Source organism: Passer montanus, unplaced genomic scaffold (genome assembly GCF_014805655.1).
Source record: "Passer montanus isolate IOZ18808 unplaced genomic scaffold, ASM1480565v1 scaffold141, whole genome shotgun sequence".
In the NCBI taxonomy this organism is placed as follows: Eukaryota; Metazoa; Chordata; class Aves; order Passeriformes; family Passeridae; genus Passer; species Passer montanus.
In genome coordinates, this window is record NW_024361053.1 from 189,676 (window position 1) to 206,422 (window position 16,747).

Sequence of the window (16,747 nt, forward strand, 5' to 3'; positions counted from 1 at the left end):
TTAAGAAATTTGGGATTTCTGTTGAAGAATTTCTGTTGAAGAATTTTGAAAGAATTAATTCTCAAACTCTTTACTAAACTGCAGCAAAGCCCGCACTAACTTAGGGGCAAAAAGCATCTTCTACACTACAGCACCATAGCATTAAATACCAAAATAACACAAACAGTTACGAGAATTGAATTAATCTACACTCAGATACCCTTCTCTCTTCTCTCCATCTCTACAAAAAGCCAATTAGCTAGTGCAAAGGTCAATTTCCTACTTTCCTACTAAGCACTTCTCAACAAACAGTTATGAGAATTGAATTAATCTATACTCAGATAACCCTTCTCTCTTCCCTCCATCTCTACAAAAAGCCAATTAGCTAGTGCAAAGGTCAATTTCCTACTTTCCTACTAAGCACTTCTCAGTAGCTCTTGAAGGGAAACAAATACTGATTTTCAGCAAAATACTGACAATGAACTACAGGCTACTGGAGTAGAAAAAGTGCACCCGTCTGACAATTGTGAAATAACACACGTTCAAAAAGAATTTTTTTAAAATACGTTTTTAATGCAACTTACTTGAAGTTTTGCTAGCTGAGCTGTGCGAGACACTATTTTGTTGTAGGGGTCAACAATTTTGACTCTAATTCTAAAAACAAGAAGAGAAAATTATTTATAGCAGTGTTAATAAATAGCATGATAGAACATAAGGGTTTATACTTTCTAATTGCATAATTAATGTCATACCTATCAACAGTGCTTTGTAGAGCACCAATTCTAGTTTGCATCATTTGGAGGACACCTGCAAAATAAAGCAGATTTTTTACATCATTCATCAATTATAGAAACATCAGAAAATTATTGGAAGTTTTTCTTCAAATCATAGTAACTACTGCAGACTACTTTAGCAGAAACCAAAACCAGTTTCCCCCTTTAGAAAAGAGCATCAGAGAGACCAAAATTAGTAAGTATATTGGGAAATGAAATGAGCAGGTCACTTACTGAATGTTATGGAAAATGTATTGCTGGAGAACATAAACCCACAGAATAAATATCACTCCAAAATCCATTATTTGTGGGATTTCAAATACTATTTAGAGGATGTTACTTTCTAAGAGAATGTTGACTTGGATTGTAGTTCAAATTATACAACTGGTATAAACACCTGAACATGATATATAAAAGTGGCATAACATATTTAACACTATTTATTTAACATAGTGATTGGACAAAGAGGACTGAGAAAATAAACTATTCTATTTCAAGGTTTTCTTCCTGGGCATAAGGATCTTTAGCAAAAAGTAAGGTATCAATGTCATTGTAAGATCATCTAATTTAGATTACAAGCAGAGCAAAATACCCTAATCATGTCTGTTCCACATTAGTTTGGCAAAGCAGCACAAGGAAAGCCAACAAGCGTGCCTGTTCTTTTCTTGGTAAATTACAAACAAAGTAGTAGGGAATAGGAGTAATTTTTGCAATACAGAATCAGCCTGCTGAGAATTTAATTAAGTTAGGCAAACCCAGGCCTATGAAATTATTCTTGTTTCAGTTACTGTTAGCATTCTAAAACATACTACATTTTTGTAAAGCCCTTTTTACAAGCATGCCATCATTAAATTAGATAAAACTGCAGCATGATACAGTAAGATGGAAGACAAACTACTACAAATAGTTACATTCAGGTTGTCCTGTACTTTGATTGTATCGCACTCATTTTATATAGATAGGTAAATTCTCATCTTCTCCATATTTCAGAACTATTAGCTTAGTGACACGCTTGTGTGTTCACTGTTACTCATACACAGTATGGCACGCAACAGATCATGAGGATGAAGATATGAGACACAGTGAACAGCTGGCAAAATAGGCTGCACTGTCCACCCTACATTGCAATAATGGGGAAGGGCCAGAGGCACAACATTGCTGCATCTATGGCTGTAAAAGTGCTATTAAGCATCCAATAGCCCTCCTCCCAGAGGACAGAATAAGGATGGGTGAAAAGGCACTCTGCCCTCTCCACCTGCTGTGGAAGATACATGATGATACAACTCAGCCTAATCTTAAAATAAGAGGGAGCTCAAGATACCTACTGAACTACCTATAGACAGAAAATAATATGTACAGCAGAGCTGTGTACCATTTAAAAAAGTGCACAGGCCTAAAAAAGAAAAGACTCCACAAGCTGGGTGTACCAATTTGAAATGTTTTATGAGATTCACTTTCACACATCCAAATGACTATGCATACTGTGAATTAGCTCCATAATCCTCACTTGCTAACACACTTGATAAATGTACCAAAAGCAATGCATTTCTAACTTCACATTTAAAAAATCTGTTGGGATTTATCTTTTCTTTTTCTTATGAATCGTGACTCAGCGTTTCCTTTAAGAGCATAACCCCAAGTAAATGCAAAAATTTCAACAAATTTGAGGTGAATTGAATTTTTACTTTGCCATATTAGTTGTAAAACATTCATTATTTACCACACCTGCCTTATAGAAATGTTTCCTAACTAAGTAGTTGTTTTGAAGTACATCATTCTTTCCTCAGAGAAATTTTAGGAAGAAATGTCTTCAGAAACAACCATCATTTCAGAAAACAGAATTCCACTGAGCACAAATTGCTGAAGATTGTTACTGGGAGGTATTTATCAGTCACAAGATTGACTACACATTCCTGTCTCCTTCTTATTTGGAGAATGACACATATTTCAGTTTTTTATACTTGATTCTCCAACTGTTTAAAAACTTATTCAGGAGCTATCGTTACTAGACTAAACAGCCATTTCTTTAGTTTTACAGCCATATGCAATTACTGACACCAAACAGTGAACCCAAGCAGCTCCAAAGACTAAGGATATATTAGTAACCAGAAACTCTGGTTATGCCAAAACCTGAAAGCAGAAAAAGGAACAAAAATAAATTACCTACCAAGTTACAAAGGGGAAATGGGGGCATGCTATAGAGATTCTAACATGTTACAGAGGTAAATATCTGTCTGCACCAAAAACTCACCACAATACCAAACCATATGGCACTCTCAGCAAAGTGACAAAGAGCAGCACTGCAGGTTTAATGAGCTCCTTGCACAAGAACAATATACTGCAACCATCTTCAATACAGAGTCAATGGTTCCTAAGCAAGCCTTTGAAAATTAGCAGTTTATGTTAAAATACACGTCTCAAAGAGTGGAATAAAACAAGGGTTTGTATTTAACTTAGTAGCCCTTCCCTAGTAAAAACTATCTCAACACAGTTTAAATTATGTTTTACAGCCACTTTGGTTAATATGTGCAAACTATGCAACACATGCATGTGCAACAGAAAATTGGTGCTTATGGCAACAGATATCTACTAATGTTGCAACAAAATCAGGCTTCTTTAGAAAAATATATTAAAAGGCCAAAGAAGGCTTTATTGCTAAAGTTGCTCAGAACATTATCAAAACACATTTTCCGATGAAGCAGATACTCCAGAGAAGTACCAGCCATATCTTCTCCTTGGAGCTCCATCTACTGACGTTAGAAAAAAGGTAAAAATAAAAAAGCTGCCACAGGTTACTCCTCAGAAATCAGATCTGGAGCTTTAACATTAGGGGCCAAAGCTGGCAGTGAATATGTTCCCTTCACAGATCCTAAAAGTGCTTCCTCCACTGTAAGGATAGCCAGCATAATATAACAATATTTACCTTCCAGGGATTCAATTCCAGTTGCTTGGGCCAACAGATCTTCATGTCTTGCAACAACCTTAAAAAAAAACAATATAGATATCAAAAGAGAAAAATGGGGTCATACTTGAGCCTAAAAGAAGTATTAAATGTATCACCATCAGTCCTACATTAGGCATTTAAGTATCAGCATCCCTACATTAGCCAGATGCAGGAAAAAGCAGGTACATCTTACAGGAGAAAGAATTTTAAGAACACAAGGTGTTTTAACTCACAAAAGCAGCAAGCTCAGAATGAGAAGATGGTCAATAATTAATTAAGACGTGCAGCAGAGCTGACAAAGCCAGCAGAGCAATCACATTTCAACACATCTTGATATTTAATAAAAATTGTAAATGTGAAGTTACTGTGCAGCAGAGCTGACAATTAAAGCCAGCAGAGCACTCACATTTCAACACATCCTGATATTTAATAAAAATTGTAAATGTGAAGTTTCTAATCACACCATATTGTATATTCTTTTTTTTTTCTATTTATGACATTTATAAACTAGTTCCCAAAGAACTTACTAACTGGGGCAGGAGGTGGGAGGAAGCAAGTTTTGAAACTACACACAGACTTAACAAGTGCTCTCATTGCAATGTTTACTGTGGATTTATGATTTCTGCATAGAAAAAGTCTTCTATCTTAACTCAAAAGACTTTCTGAAGGTGTAGAGGTGTGTTAACACAGGTTGTGTCTGCCTAGCTAAAGGCAAGTCTTAGGGCTTATGCTACTCTTCAGCACACGATGTAAGGGTGCAAGCTCTCCCTATCTTCTCACAACACCATGCTGAAACATGGCCTCAAGTGTTTATGATAGCTGACACAATCATTTGGAAAGAGTCTTCCTTCTTACAAGGAAGAGTAAAACAGCATATAGTGATAAGACTACAAAAACTGAAACAATACATGGGAGTATTGAGGGTGGGCCTAACTGAGCTGTCAAACTCACTGCTAGTTTAGCTGCAAGCTGTACTTTTAGTAACTGCTTGTAGAGGACACTGGGCAATTCCACAAGTTACAAGCTTATGAGAATACTAACTTTTTGACTAGTTTATATTAATCATCCCAGAATAACAGGTATGCTTTAAACTTACTTGTACATGCAGCTCTTTATCCAACTGACTAATACCTTGAGCAAGTTTAGCCAGCTGCTCAGCTATCACAGCCTGATGGATGGACTGGGAGGTGTAAGCTTTCACATCAAAGTCTTCTCTGAAGAAGTCAGCGTAACATTCTGGAAAAGGATTTAGGATTTTAGGGTTTTATCTTCATGGTTCAGAAGAATGAAATAATATTTATAGCCCTACAGAGTACACATCTCTGACCTTCAATTTCTTCAACATAACAGTGAATGTTCTCTACATCACATAGTACAAATGTCAGAAGAGGCCACAATCATGAGAAACAAGTCTGAACTGAGGTTCGTGTTTGTTTTGGGGATTTTTTTTTAATTTTTTTTTTTGCAATGGTGATCAAGTCACATGTTTCTTTAGTTCCCACACCCTTCTCTTGAGCAGAATACACTAAAAAGTATCAGTACTTATTTTCTCAAATTTACAGTGTAACCAGGGTGAAGCTGTTGAGCCTGTACCCATAACCAAACACACCAGTCAGCTGCCGATCACTGACAAGTAGCATGAGACGAAACTTCACTAAATCATACCGGATTTCGACAACGGTGTGAGTTTATAAAACAATTATGAAATGACACTACAATTATGACTCCGGATCAAGCAAGACCAGGGTTCCCAGACAGCCACTCTTAACTCAACCGAGCACCTTCGCCTCTCCTTCAGTGCAATTTTTTCCTCTGGGAGCGAGCGAGCCCGAGAGCGCACTGCGCGCCCCGCGCTCCCTCCCTGTGCCGGGGCACTCGCTCCTCATCCCCAACTTCGCCGGCGCGGGGCTCCCCCGCCCGCCTGCCCGGCCCAGCGCCGCCTCCCAGGGCACCCTCCGGCCGCCGCGGAGGGGCCCAGACGCGGCGCGCGGCGATGATGGCGAAGGCGCGCGACGGAGCGGGAGGCGGCGGCGGCGGCGGCACGTGGTGAGCGGGGCCGCCGGGAGCGAGCGCGGCCCGGGCCGTGCCCCAATGAGTTGTGCTGGGGGGAGCTGGGCCGTGCAGGGGGAACCGTGCCCAGATGGGCTGTGCCGGGGGGAGCCGTGCCGTGAGGGAGCCGTGCCGTGAGGGGCAGGCTGTGCCGGGGGGAGCCGTGCCCTGAGGGAGCCGTGCCGTGAGGGCTGCCCCCGGGGAGCAGCTTGTGGCCGGCCGCTTCACCAGAACCAAGTGCTGTGTAAAACTGTGTAAAACTGTTCTGCTCTGCAGCACAGCCCGTGAGAAGTAGCTGAATGACGAACGTTTCGAACGCTGTTTGTTTTTCCAGATGCCGAAAGGACTGTTAATTGTACATGACTGATGACACCAGAGAAACTAAAGAATGCCAACCAAAAGATCCCATGGATTTGTTTCATTCTGGGCAAGTTGTAAAAATATGTGCTCCTATGGTCCGCTATTCAAAGTAAGTAACTGACATGTCAGCTCTGTCATTTTCTCTGTTTAGAAACTTGTTTCTCAAATTTATCGTGACTAAAAATGGGTGATTACCTTCTTCTCTTTTATTTAACACAGAGATAAGATGTGTTTTATTTTACATGTTTTCATTACAGATCTACACATACAATAATCAAACATCCCCACAATACTGCATGTTAGAACAGCATTTTAAGGTAGTTAATCAGAAAAATGCCTTAACTATTTACCTCTTAATCTTCATGTGTCTGCAGGTTGGCTTTCAGAACCTTGGTTAGGAAGTACAGTTGTGATTTGTGTTACACACCAATGATAGTGGCAGCTGATTTTGTGAGATCTGCAAAAGCCAGAGACAGCGAATTCACAACAAACAAAGGTATTATTTTTAATAAACCATTGCCTTGTCAGAATGTTTTCTATGGTCATAAGCCAAATGGGCCAGGTGAATGAAGTGGGTTACACAACTTGACATCTGTTAACAATTTTGGTATACTGTCTGATTACAAAAACACAGAAATAGTCTAAATGACTGTAACCACAGTCCAGTGATAATGGGTGAAATTAAATAGTGGAAAACCTTGTCTCCACCTGAAATCAAGGCCTCCAAAGTGATTTATATCTGTGGGAGTTGACCACACATAGCTGCTCACTCATTCCTCCTCCATTCTCCAAGCAGCACAGAGGGAGAATAGCAAGAGCAAATGAAAGAAAAATTCATTTGTCAAAATAAAGGCTGCTTAATATGTGAAGGAAAAAAACAAACAAGTTATGCAAAGGCATTCACTTCCTACTAGCAGACCAATGCCAAGCCACTCTCCAAGCAGTAGCTACTCTGGAACAAAAATTCCATGTCCCAATCCACTTTTTTTCTTTCCCTGTCATTCCAGTTTCCTTTCTGAGCTTGATGTTATACAGTGTGGAATACTCCTTGTTCCTGTTTGGGTCAGCTGTCATAGCTTTGTCTGCTGCAAACTTCTTGCCCACCCCAGTCTGTTTGTTGGGGGTAGGGGGAAGCAAAGTGAAAAAAACAGGAAGTTTTGACACTGTGCATGTACTTTGCAACAACAGCCTAAACAAGTGTTTTGTGAATTATCGACACTGGCTTTATCACAAAATCCAAAATGCAGCACCACACAGGCTACTATAAATGAACTTCAAATAAATTTGACAAGTAATTCCATCCATCACAGGTGAGGTACAAGATGGCAGTAAAATTCTTTTTCTAGCAATTGTTTCATGTGTCTTTCAGAGACAAACATTTAACTCCTCCAGGAAAAATTTCTAGTCTCTAGCAAAAATAAGAGTGTCACTGAAGGTGAAAAACGTAATAGACCAGCCATTGATACAGTGGAGTCAAGGACTCACAAAAGAAGAAGGGTTTCATGTTAGCCAGACTGGAAGGTGGTAGATGATTAGAGATATGAGTGCAAGAAAGCACAAAAGAGACACAAACGGAGGTTTAAGCATGGCTGGAGCTGAGGGGGAGAAGCAAGGCTTCAGGCATGGCACAGAAACATAACCAGAACACCTATAAAAAGAAGAAGTATGAGGACTTGTACAGTGTCATGGCTATAAAGAGATCTGAAGTACGTGGGAAGGGGTGACAAGAATGATAGAGATCTGTTGGCATGAAGTGGCTGCAGCAGAACAGTGTGACAAGGAATATATGAGCATAGCTGCAGCTGGAGGAATGAAAAGCACCTCTAAGAGGCACGTAAGATCAGTGTAGGGTCTCTAAATTGGGATGATTTAGTCTGTTCAGGCCACAGAATTTGTGGTTTCGTAAGTGTATATGTAATAGGGAAAGTGTACTTCACTGTTTTAGCACTGGCTGTGTATTATGGTGCACTATTCAAATAGAACAGAGCAATTACAGAGAATATTCGCATTGGAAAGGACAGGTAGACTCCCTTATGAGTTGAATTCACATTGGAAAGTACAGGTAGACTCTCTTATGAGTGGAATGCAACTTCAAAAAAATCCATGAATAACTCATTGTATGTAAAAATAAATTACTAAGAACATAACTGACTCAAATATATATGGCTCAAAGCTCCACAGTTAGTAGTTTGCTCCCCTTGACTTTACTTACACTTGTGATGTACACAAAGTATGGTGACATTGAAGTTCTACAGCTCAGATATGGAGTGTATTCTGGGGGGTGCTGGGACAGGGAAAGAGGAGATGAAATGTTTTAGTGTTGTAAACAACATCTTTTTCCTACTCAGTTTTTTTATGCTGTCCTTAATTTTACAGGCCTGTAAAACATTCTGCCTCATGCTTTGGCCAGATTATAGTATTTACATTATTGGCATTTATATTTTGTGTAGTTTTATGTTTAACTTGCTGGCTGTTTGGGGATTTTGTCTTCTAATTAGTGGGGTAGGTTTGCAATTGATATTTTACATTTTCTTCTGCATTAATGTTTCCTTGTTGTGTATTTCTCAGAGGTAGGTGTTCTTTGTGGCTGCTGCTAAAAAAATTTAGGTGGCTAAACTCACTATTTTTATTACTTAATGCTCAACAAAGAGAAACTAGGCATGTGGGCTTATTCTAAAATATTAGGTATAACAATGTAAATCTCTTCAGCTAGAGCACTGTATTAAAAGGACATTTTTGAAAATATGCATGCAATTTTTTTTTTTTGCTTGCTGGATTTTTAGGTAACTTCTAGAAGTGTCTCAGCTTGATTGAGAGGGTAGTCATGGCCTTTCTTACTTTACCTCTACCATTTCAATAACCACTTACTTTCCTCTAAAACAGAAAAACGTTCAGAAAGCACTTGTGGTCTCTTCAGTACAAAGAAGTGCACTTGTTTTGTGCATTTGTTGGATCATCTCTTTCCATCAGTGCTCAGATATCATGCTGCTTCTTCTTAACTACAGCAATTGTTTATATGGAAAGTGAGTGCTGAGACTGCTTGAGATATTTGAGATGCCTTTAATGTAATGCAGTAGCTGTAAAAGAGGAGCTCATGTTCCAAATGACCATCTGGCTCTCTGCAGGGGCTTAGTAAATCACAAGTAGTTCAGCAGACCCAAGCAGAGGAGCACTGCCACTGTGGTTTCTCACTAGAGACAAAGCTGCTAGAGCTGCTTCTGCACACGTGTGCTCATTCCAATTCTGCAAGTCACACTGTGGACAGAAAACAGCCATGTTGGCACAGAAAAGGAAAATGATGGGCTGGGATGAGGAAGGGCAAAGCTTGTGGGTGTTTTAGTTCCTTCCTGAAGGATTGGTTCTGTAAGCAAGTTTCAGAACCTGGCAAGACAGTCAGCACAGCAAAGGGGCAGCATGCAGACAAGAAGGGGCAGGCTAGGAGGGGAAGCATGAAGGCTGCTGAAAATTAGAATGCCTGGTTTCGTGGATGGTCTTTGTGAAAGATTAGCAACTGACCAGTGTCAGTCAGAAAGTGTACGTTAAGCCAGCAACTGTGTAGTACACCTATATTTGTCTGAATTTCCACCTCTGTTAATAGACATACTCACTTAGTAAGTAACCCCTGGCCAGCTACTTTTGTTTATTTGTGACTGAGGGCTTACAGAATCACAAAATAGATGAGCTTGGAAAGACCTCTGTAGCCACCCTGCTCATGCAGGGTCACCTATACTTGGTTGCCAGGACCATGGTCAGACAGCTGTACAATATACAAAAATAGCATTCAAAATTTAGAACTGATTCCTTTTATTTTCTGGGAATTTTTAAATCTCTAAATATCTTTTCTTTGGCATAGGTGATCACCCACTGATTGTCCAGTTTGCTGCTAAAGAAGCACAGGTTCTGTGTGATGCTGCCCGTATCATTTGTCCTTTTGCAGATGGAATAGACCTAAACTGTGGCTGTCCTCAGAGGTAAAGTTTTGAACAAGTTCACTGAATATGGGGTAATAATTAAGAGACTAAAGAATGCTGGTCTTCCTTTTCATCATACTTTCTGTCTTAACCTAAAAATATATTTCAGGTAAGACTAAGAGCTTTTTAACCTGTCAGAAATGTCTGTGTAGTAAGGCACTGTTCTGAGTGCTCCCAGCTGCCAGTCACCATGGTGAGACTGGGAAAACTATATGTATTTGCCAACTTGTCTTTTTTAATTTCTGAGATACTGAGTGTTGGCTCAGAAGTGTCCATCCCTTCTCAGCTACTGTTAAATGTGCACTACCAAAAAGAGCTTGCTGCAAATAATTTGCAGAGTGTTTTGAATAATGATGTAGCAATTTCCAGAATAATGAGGCAAATCCATGATGTCTCAAACTTGCTGCAAGTGAAGGATAGTCTTTAGAATAAAATTATACAGATAAAGTAGTGAAAATAATTTCTTCCATCTTTTATTACATTTGCAAGTATAGTGAATTAGTGATGTACTTCTCACATAAATTGATAAAGATTTTGTCTTGACAGTGAAACAGAGTAGTAAGATTCTCCCTAATTGGTTCAGTTGAGAACCATTATTACATGTATATGTCAGGCAGTCTTTTTCTGAATAAAGACCTGAAAAATGTAGGAAAGTAAAAGATAATATTACAGTGCAAGTAAATGTAATTTCTCTATTCCAATTAGGTTTTCTTGACCTAAAACTATAGTATTTGAGAAAGCCTTTCTGGAGAGATCTGAGGCTTCTGCATGGAAGTATTGGGGTTTTATTAAGCTAACTACAGTTAAGTATGTCAAACTGTCTATTTCTTTTAGGCCAAAAATACATGCTTACATTTGAATTGTTTGTTTCTTGTACAAATTAATTTTAAAATAACAAAAGTTGGTGTACTTTATGTGCCTTTATAAGAAAAATTATTTTGAAAACTGCTGCTGTTAAGTGGAAGCAAAAGTTATTTTAGCCAGTCAAAACAGTGAGACCAGAATATCACTAAAATAATACCCTCACTTGCACTTCAAAAAATCCTCCTTTTCAATATGAAGTTGTCATCTGTTTAAAAGAAATCCATGACAGGGGGAAAGGGAAACATCAAATTATTTCTTTTATGCATGCACTGTAGATTAAATTTTAATTTCTTTTCTTTATGAGTCCATTCTGTGGACAGAAGATTGAACTTAAAGAGATTAGTAACTTGTCCAAAGTTCTAGTAGCACAATGGAGACTGAACCAGGATCTGTACCAAACTGCAAACAAATTATTGATCTACAGCCAGTACTATCTCTGTTCACTTAACCACACATTCTGAAGGTCATAAGGAAAGAAACTGATGGATGTAACTGATATTGATCTGCATTCCTTCAAATGTAGAATATGAGTGTTCTTTTTCTGTTAAAGATGGGCGATTTCAGAAGGTTATGGTGCTTGCTTGATAAATAAACCTGAGCTTGTTAAAGATATGGTGAGACATGTACGGAGCCAGATCGACAACCCTAAATTTTCAGTATCTATTAAAATAAGGTAGGTCTAACTTAAGTGCAGTTTGTGGTATATGGAAGAATCGTGGTTTTTTTCTTAAAGAATTTAGTGTCATATTAATAAAATTTATAATTCTGTTAATGCAATACACACATTATAGTAATTTCCTTACGTGTGAAGACTGCTGAGATTTTTTGATTCAAATGTCTGGGGCAAGTAATAGAAAACTTAGAACCAGCACAGCCTTTGACTACTTACCCAGATAACATACTGTGAGCTAGAGTTCTCTTGCAATCCAAACAACATGAAAGTACAAGTTGAAAGATGAGGGCTTCTATAAAAGAAAAGCAATGCATAGTCTGTATCATCACAAGGATTTGCTTTGTGAGCTGTTAGAGAGCAAAGCCAAAGTTGCAGTTGGGTATAAAGGGATGGGTAACAAAACTGGGAACTGGTCCAACAGCTGCTGTAAGGAATACATTCTGCTTCCCTACATCAGCTTCTAAAGTTCTGTAGTCTTGTTTTTCATTGCTTTGAGTGCAGCCCAAGGAAGAGAAGGCTCCAGGGAGACCTTACAGCAGCCTTCCAGTACCTAAAGGGAGTCCACAAGAAAGATGGGACAGACTTTGTACAGGGCATGATGTGACAGGACAAAGGGGAATGGATTCAAACTGGAAGAGGGCGGGTTTAGATTAGGTATTAGAAAGAAATTCTTTACTGTGGAGGTGGTAAAGCCCTGGAGCAGGTTGCCCAAAGAAGTTGTGAATGCCCATCCCTGGAAGTTTGTAAGGCTGGGTTGGATGAGCTCTGAGCACCCTGGTCTAGTGGAAGATGCACTACTTCCCCATGGCAGGGGAATTGGAACTGGGTGGTCTTTAAGGTTGCTTCCACACTATGGAACCATTCTATGATTCTATGACCATTCTTGATCCATTATTTAACCATATATCCTATGTGCCTTTTGTTATTTGTCATTTAGTTGCAACTAAGTTTCCAATCCTTCTGGAAACGGGAACTATAATAAATTAAATGTTTTTTTCCCCACAAAATATGCAAAATCATGGCATTGATTTTAGATTTTTTGGGTACCCTTGCTCAATCTCTATAAAATTTACCATGTGTATTACAGAGATGTGATATAATTGGGAAATGTTGAATTAAATACCAATTTCCATACGCTAAACTTATATATCTTAAAAACACCCCAAAAATCAAACACTGTTTTCCAACTGTAATATTGTCTTTTTACTGTTATTTATGGAAATCTGTGGTAATTCCTTCTTATGGAGGAGTGCTTTTTATATAGACCAGGAAATTTACTACCTACTGCTTTCATTCCTTGCAATTTTAGGATCCATGAGGACTTAAAAAGAACAGTTGACCTGTGTCAAAAAGCTGAAGCAGCTGGAGTTTCATGGATTACAGTACATGGGAGAAGTGTAGAAGAAAGGCATCAACCTGTACATTACGATGCAATTAAAATAATTAAACAAAGCATGTCTATACCTATTGTGGCTAATGGAGACATTAAATCTTTAAAAGATGCTGAAAATGTTCATCACTTGACAGAAGCAGATGGTAAGATTAAACATACTCTGTTCTCTAAGTAAACTTACCACGTTTGAAGGTATTGATTTTGGATGTAAGTAGAACATGATTTGAGTGCTTTCTCTCCTTGAGGAGACAAATGAAAGAGGATATTTTAGATGCCTTAAAAAACTCATAAGCAGAATCACTGGTGATCATCAGAACACTAGAGCACTGCTATTCAAAGCCACAAATAATTATTTTCGAGGCAAATTACAAAAGCTCTGATTAATTAAGCTCTCTCATCACTCAGTAGTGGAGTTCAGGGGGACCTTCAGACATTCTGTCTCTTTTTGGAGCTGATCATTTTAAAGAACTGTAAACTTCCACTTGGAAATCTCTACTTCCTGCACATGGGAGCAGATTTCTTACAGTAAGAACACAATGGAAAAGGGAATATATTGTTAAGGCAGATGGTTAACTTCAGAGACACAGTGAGGCATTGCACTTTCATTTCAGTCATAGAATTTGGGGATTTTTTGCAGTTATCAAGTCACAATAGATTCCTACAACTGCCTGTGGTTTCAAGACAGTATGGAAATCTGGTATATGTTCTGAAAAGATAATCTGTATCTACAGACTTTGTGTCTTCCTCTTGCTTAGACTGCAACCCCTTGAACGAGGACACGAGGCTTGACTCCATTTTCATCAGAAGGCTGATTTATTATGTTATATATCATACTAAAATACTACATTACAATATACTAAAAAGAACAGAGAGAAGAAGATCAGAAGGCTACAAAGACAAGAATAGAACAGGAATGAATAACAAAAATCCTGTGACTGCTCACAGCCTTGGCACAGGTGGCTGTGATTGGTCACTGATTGAAAACAATCCACATGAACCAATGGAAGATGCACCTGTGGCCTTCCACAGCAGCAGATAGTTATTGTTTACATTTCTTTCCTGAGGCCCTCAGCTCCTCAGGACAGGAAAAATCCTAGCAGAGGCTTTTTCCCTAAATTATCATGGCAACATCATCCAGCTGCAGAAAAACAGGAAAGAGAACAGTATGTGTGGCAGGTTTCTGTTGACAATGTTTCTGTTTAATAGCTACAACAGAAATTGAACCAAGCTGCAGTGCTGCTTACAGTGACTTCCCCCAAATACAGAGCAGGAAGGAAATGCACAATACAAAAAAGTGTTCTCATAGTCCATAGTCTCATAGTACCACCTTCAGTAGTAAAAATATTAAGCATTCCGTTTTTTTCTGTTATGGACAATGACAAAAGAATTTTTTCATTTTTGATCATCCTATTTTTTAAGAAAAGACAGAGTGTGATAGATTGTATCTTGATAGTGCAGAAAACCAGCATCCCTTAATCAGAGAAAAATTACAATAGAACTTGTATGGGTTTATGACAGTATTGGATTAGAGTTGCAAATACACTACACACTTGTTCAGAAAGATTTACTGCAGATCAAGAGGCTAAAATGTATTTAATTGAGCCATTGAGCTCTTAGTGGAAGAAGGACAGTGAATAGACTGAGTTGCACAGAAAATTATTGGTTCTCTTGTGTCTTTCCATGGTAATTTTATGTTACAAAGACAATAAATGTGTGTAACGAATAAGAACAAAGAACTAATTATCTGCAGCTTCAAAAGAAGGAAAGAAATGCTTCTGTGACCTGTGGTTTTTTTTCAGAATTTCTGGAATGTATTGGTAGGTGTTGTGGATACTCTGAGGTTTGCCTTGTTCAGTGGATTTCTCTGATACTGTAATACTCATCCCCGTTGTCCCATTACTATCTGTAAGCTTTGGGTGGGTGTCCTGAGGGGTGTTGTACAAAATCTACAGGAAGATTTAGCATAAAATTGAAACTTGAATGTAACTTACTGCTTTAATTTCCAATTTGAAGGTGTCATGGTGGCTAGAGGACTCTTGGCAAATCCAGCTATGTTTGCAGGATATGAGGAGACACCTTTTCAGTGCATCCAGGACTGGGTTGACATTGCTCTTGAGCATGGAACTCCTTTTACGTGTTTTCACCACCACTTAATGTACATGATGGAGCGCATCACTTCAAAACAAGAAAAAAAAGTTTTTAATGTTTTATCAAGCACCTCAGCAGTACTAGATTATCTGAATGACCATTATGGTTTGGGGTAAATGGAAGTATGTTAGTCCTATGTGAACTTGTATTTTGCAATTGTCAGTGAACTGTAAAAGTTTTCATTGAATTTTTACTTTTTAGTCATATTTGTATATTGTGTATTTTCAACACAGCAAAACATTATTATTTTGATGATACTTTACATTTTTATGTCTTCATTTTTCGCTCGAGAGAATATTCAAGATTCTACAAATGTGTAATTCTATTTCCAGTGCACTACTACAGAGAGGATTGATTATTGTAAGGCCCTGGTAATTTAATTTTTCACCAGATAATTGCTCACAGCAATATGATTACAAAACTAGGGCCTTTCTTACATTAAACCTCCTAAAATCAGGACTACTTATAGATAATGACAGTAATTTCAAACCAAAAGAATACAAAGGGAGCAACTGTAGAAGTTTTTGCTTTAGATAACTTGGGCTATCCTTTTTTAAATTTGATGTTTCTTTTGCAGCCTAAAACTTTGTAACTTATAAATAACTTAGAAAAAATTCCATGCTTCTTATAGCAAAAGAAACACAGAATAGATAAACAATTATGGAAAGAAGGAAAATTAAGAGGGAAAGAATTAAAAAGGAAGTGATAGTTTAATTACAAACTTCTCTGAATCTAAAGAACAAAATTTTAAAGTTTAATCTAACTAAATTCAGTTTTGTTTATCTACTGTAGAATAATTGTATACAAGATTAAATCCCTATCATCTACCACACCAGAACTTTTTAGGTCAAAGAAAAGCTGACAGATTCTCTCAGTGGGGCTCTTGCAGTCCTTTCTGCCTGCTGGCATGTTGCTTATCAAAGCATGACAGCCACTTGGCTTTGAATCATTACATAGGGGTGAAATAGTGAAAATTAGAACAAGATAATAATATTACACACCAGCTGCATTTGTTCTGCAAGGAAAATTTCACAAAACTGTACAGTACAATTATTTGTAATCAAATATTCTTTTCTTTATATGTTTACAGAGAAATTCATGCCAAAAACTGCCGAGTTTTCTGACTGTGATTATTCTGTGAATATACATGTGAACAGTTCGAGGTTTTCTAAATAAATTACTTGGTTTTGTATGTAGTTGCAATTTTTTTTATTAGACAGCAACCTGGAAGAGGGAAGCTTGCTTTTGATGCTGCTCTCCAAATCTTTTTGTAGATAAGGTATCTTAAATTATCACAATTTTTTTAATGCAATAGCATAAAATACTTGATTATTTTTCATAATTAATATGTCCGATTTAGGCATATAAACAAAAGTTTGAAAGGCATGACCCAAGTTATCAAGTCCAGTTCACTATTTAAGGCAGCAAAGTTACATAACTCTTCTGATATGATCACCTTCCGATGTGCTAACAAATGGAAAACTACAGACATGCTTTGCTCTCCTAGGCTAATTGAGACAACCTCTGCAACCATTTTTGGTGTGTCTCCATTCCTTCAGACAACTATTTTTTCACTCTTCTGGATTGTAATGT

At 38.0% G+C, this 16,747-nt stretch overlaps 2 protein-coding genes across 7 annotated transcripts in view; one reads left to right on the forward strand and one right to left on the reverse strand.

The window, feature by feature from the left end:
* COG5 (component of oligomeric golgi complex 5) overlaps positions 1-5,582 on the reverse strand; it is a 172,895-nt gene extending 167,313 nt beyond the window's left edge. Inside the window, exons 1-5 of the mRNA XM_039700490.1 lie at positions 5,471-5,582; positions 4,793-4,932; positions 3,676-3,733; positions 732-786; positions 564-633 (exon numbers count right to left, since the gene is read on the reverse strand). Coding sequence (XP_039556424.1) covers positions 564-633; positions 732-786; positions 3,676-3,733; positions 4,793-4,932; positions 5,471-5,582 — 435 coding nt within the window. The remainder of the gene's footprint in view (positions 1-563; positions 634-731; positions 787-3,675; positions 3,734-4,792; positions 4,933-5,470) is intronic.
* A 95-nt stretch (positions 5,583-5,677) lies between these two features.
* DUS4L (dihydrouridine synthase 4 like) lies at positions 5,678-16,346 on the forward strand. 6 transcript variants are annotated; one of them, XM_039700503.1, is made up of 7 exons: positions 5,678-5,742; positions 6,080-6,214; positions 6,480-6,601; positions 9,959-10,076; positions 11,491-11,613; positions 12,923-13,149; positions 15,020-16,346. In XM_039700503.1, exons 2-7 carry the CDS (start codon positions 6,105-6,107, stop codon positions 15,268-15,270), a joined length of 951 nt encoding a protein of 316 aa, XP_039556437.1. In that variant the 5' UTR covers positions 5,678-5,742; positions 6,080-6,104; the 3' UTR covers positions 15,271-16,346. The 6 variants fall into 6 exon arrangements, with proteins under 6 accessions (XP_039556437.1, XP_039556438.1, XP_039556440.1 ...); XM_039700504.1 differs by having other exon boundaries at positions 5,728-5,787; XM_039700506.1 differs by lacking the exon at positions 5,678-5,742 and adding an exon at positions 5,747-5,791.
* Positions 16,347-16,747: the final 401 nt, after the last annotated feature.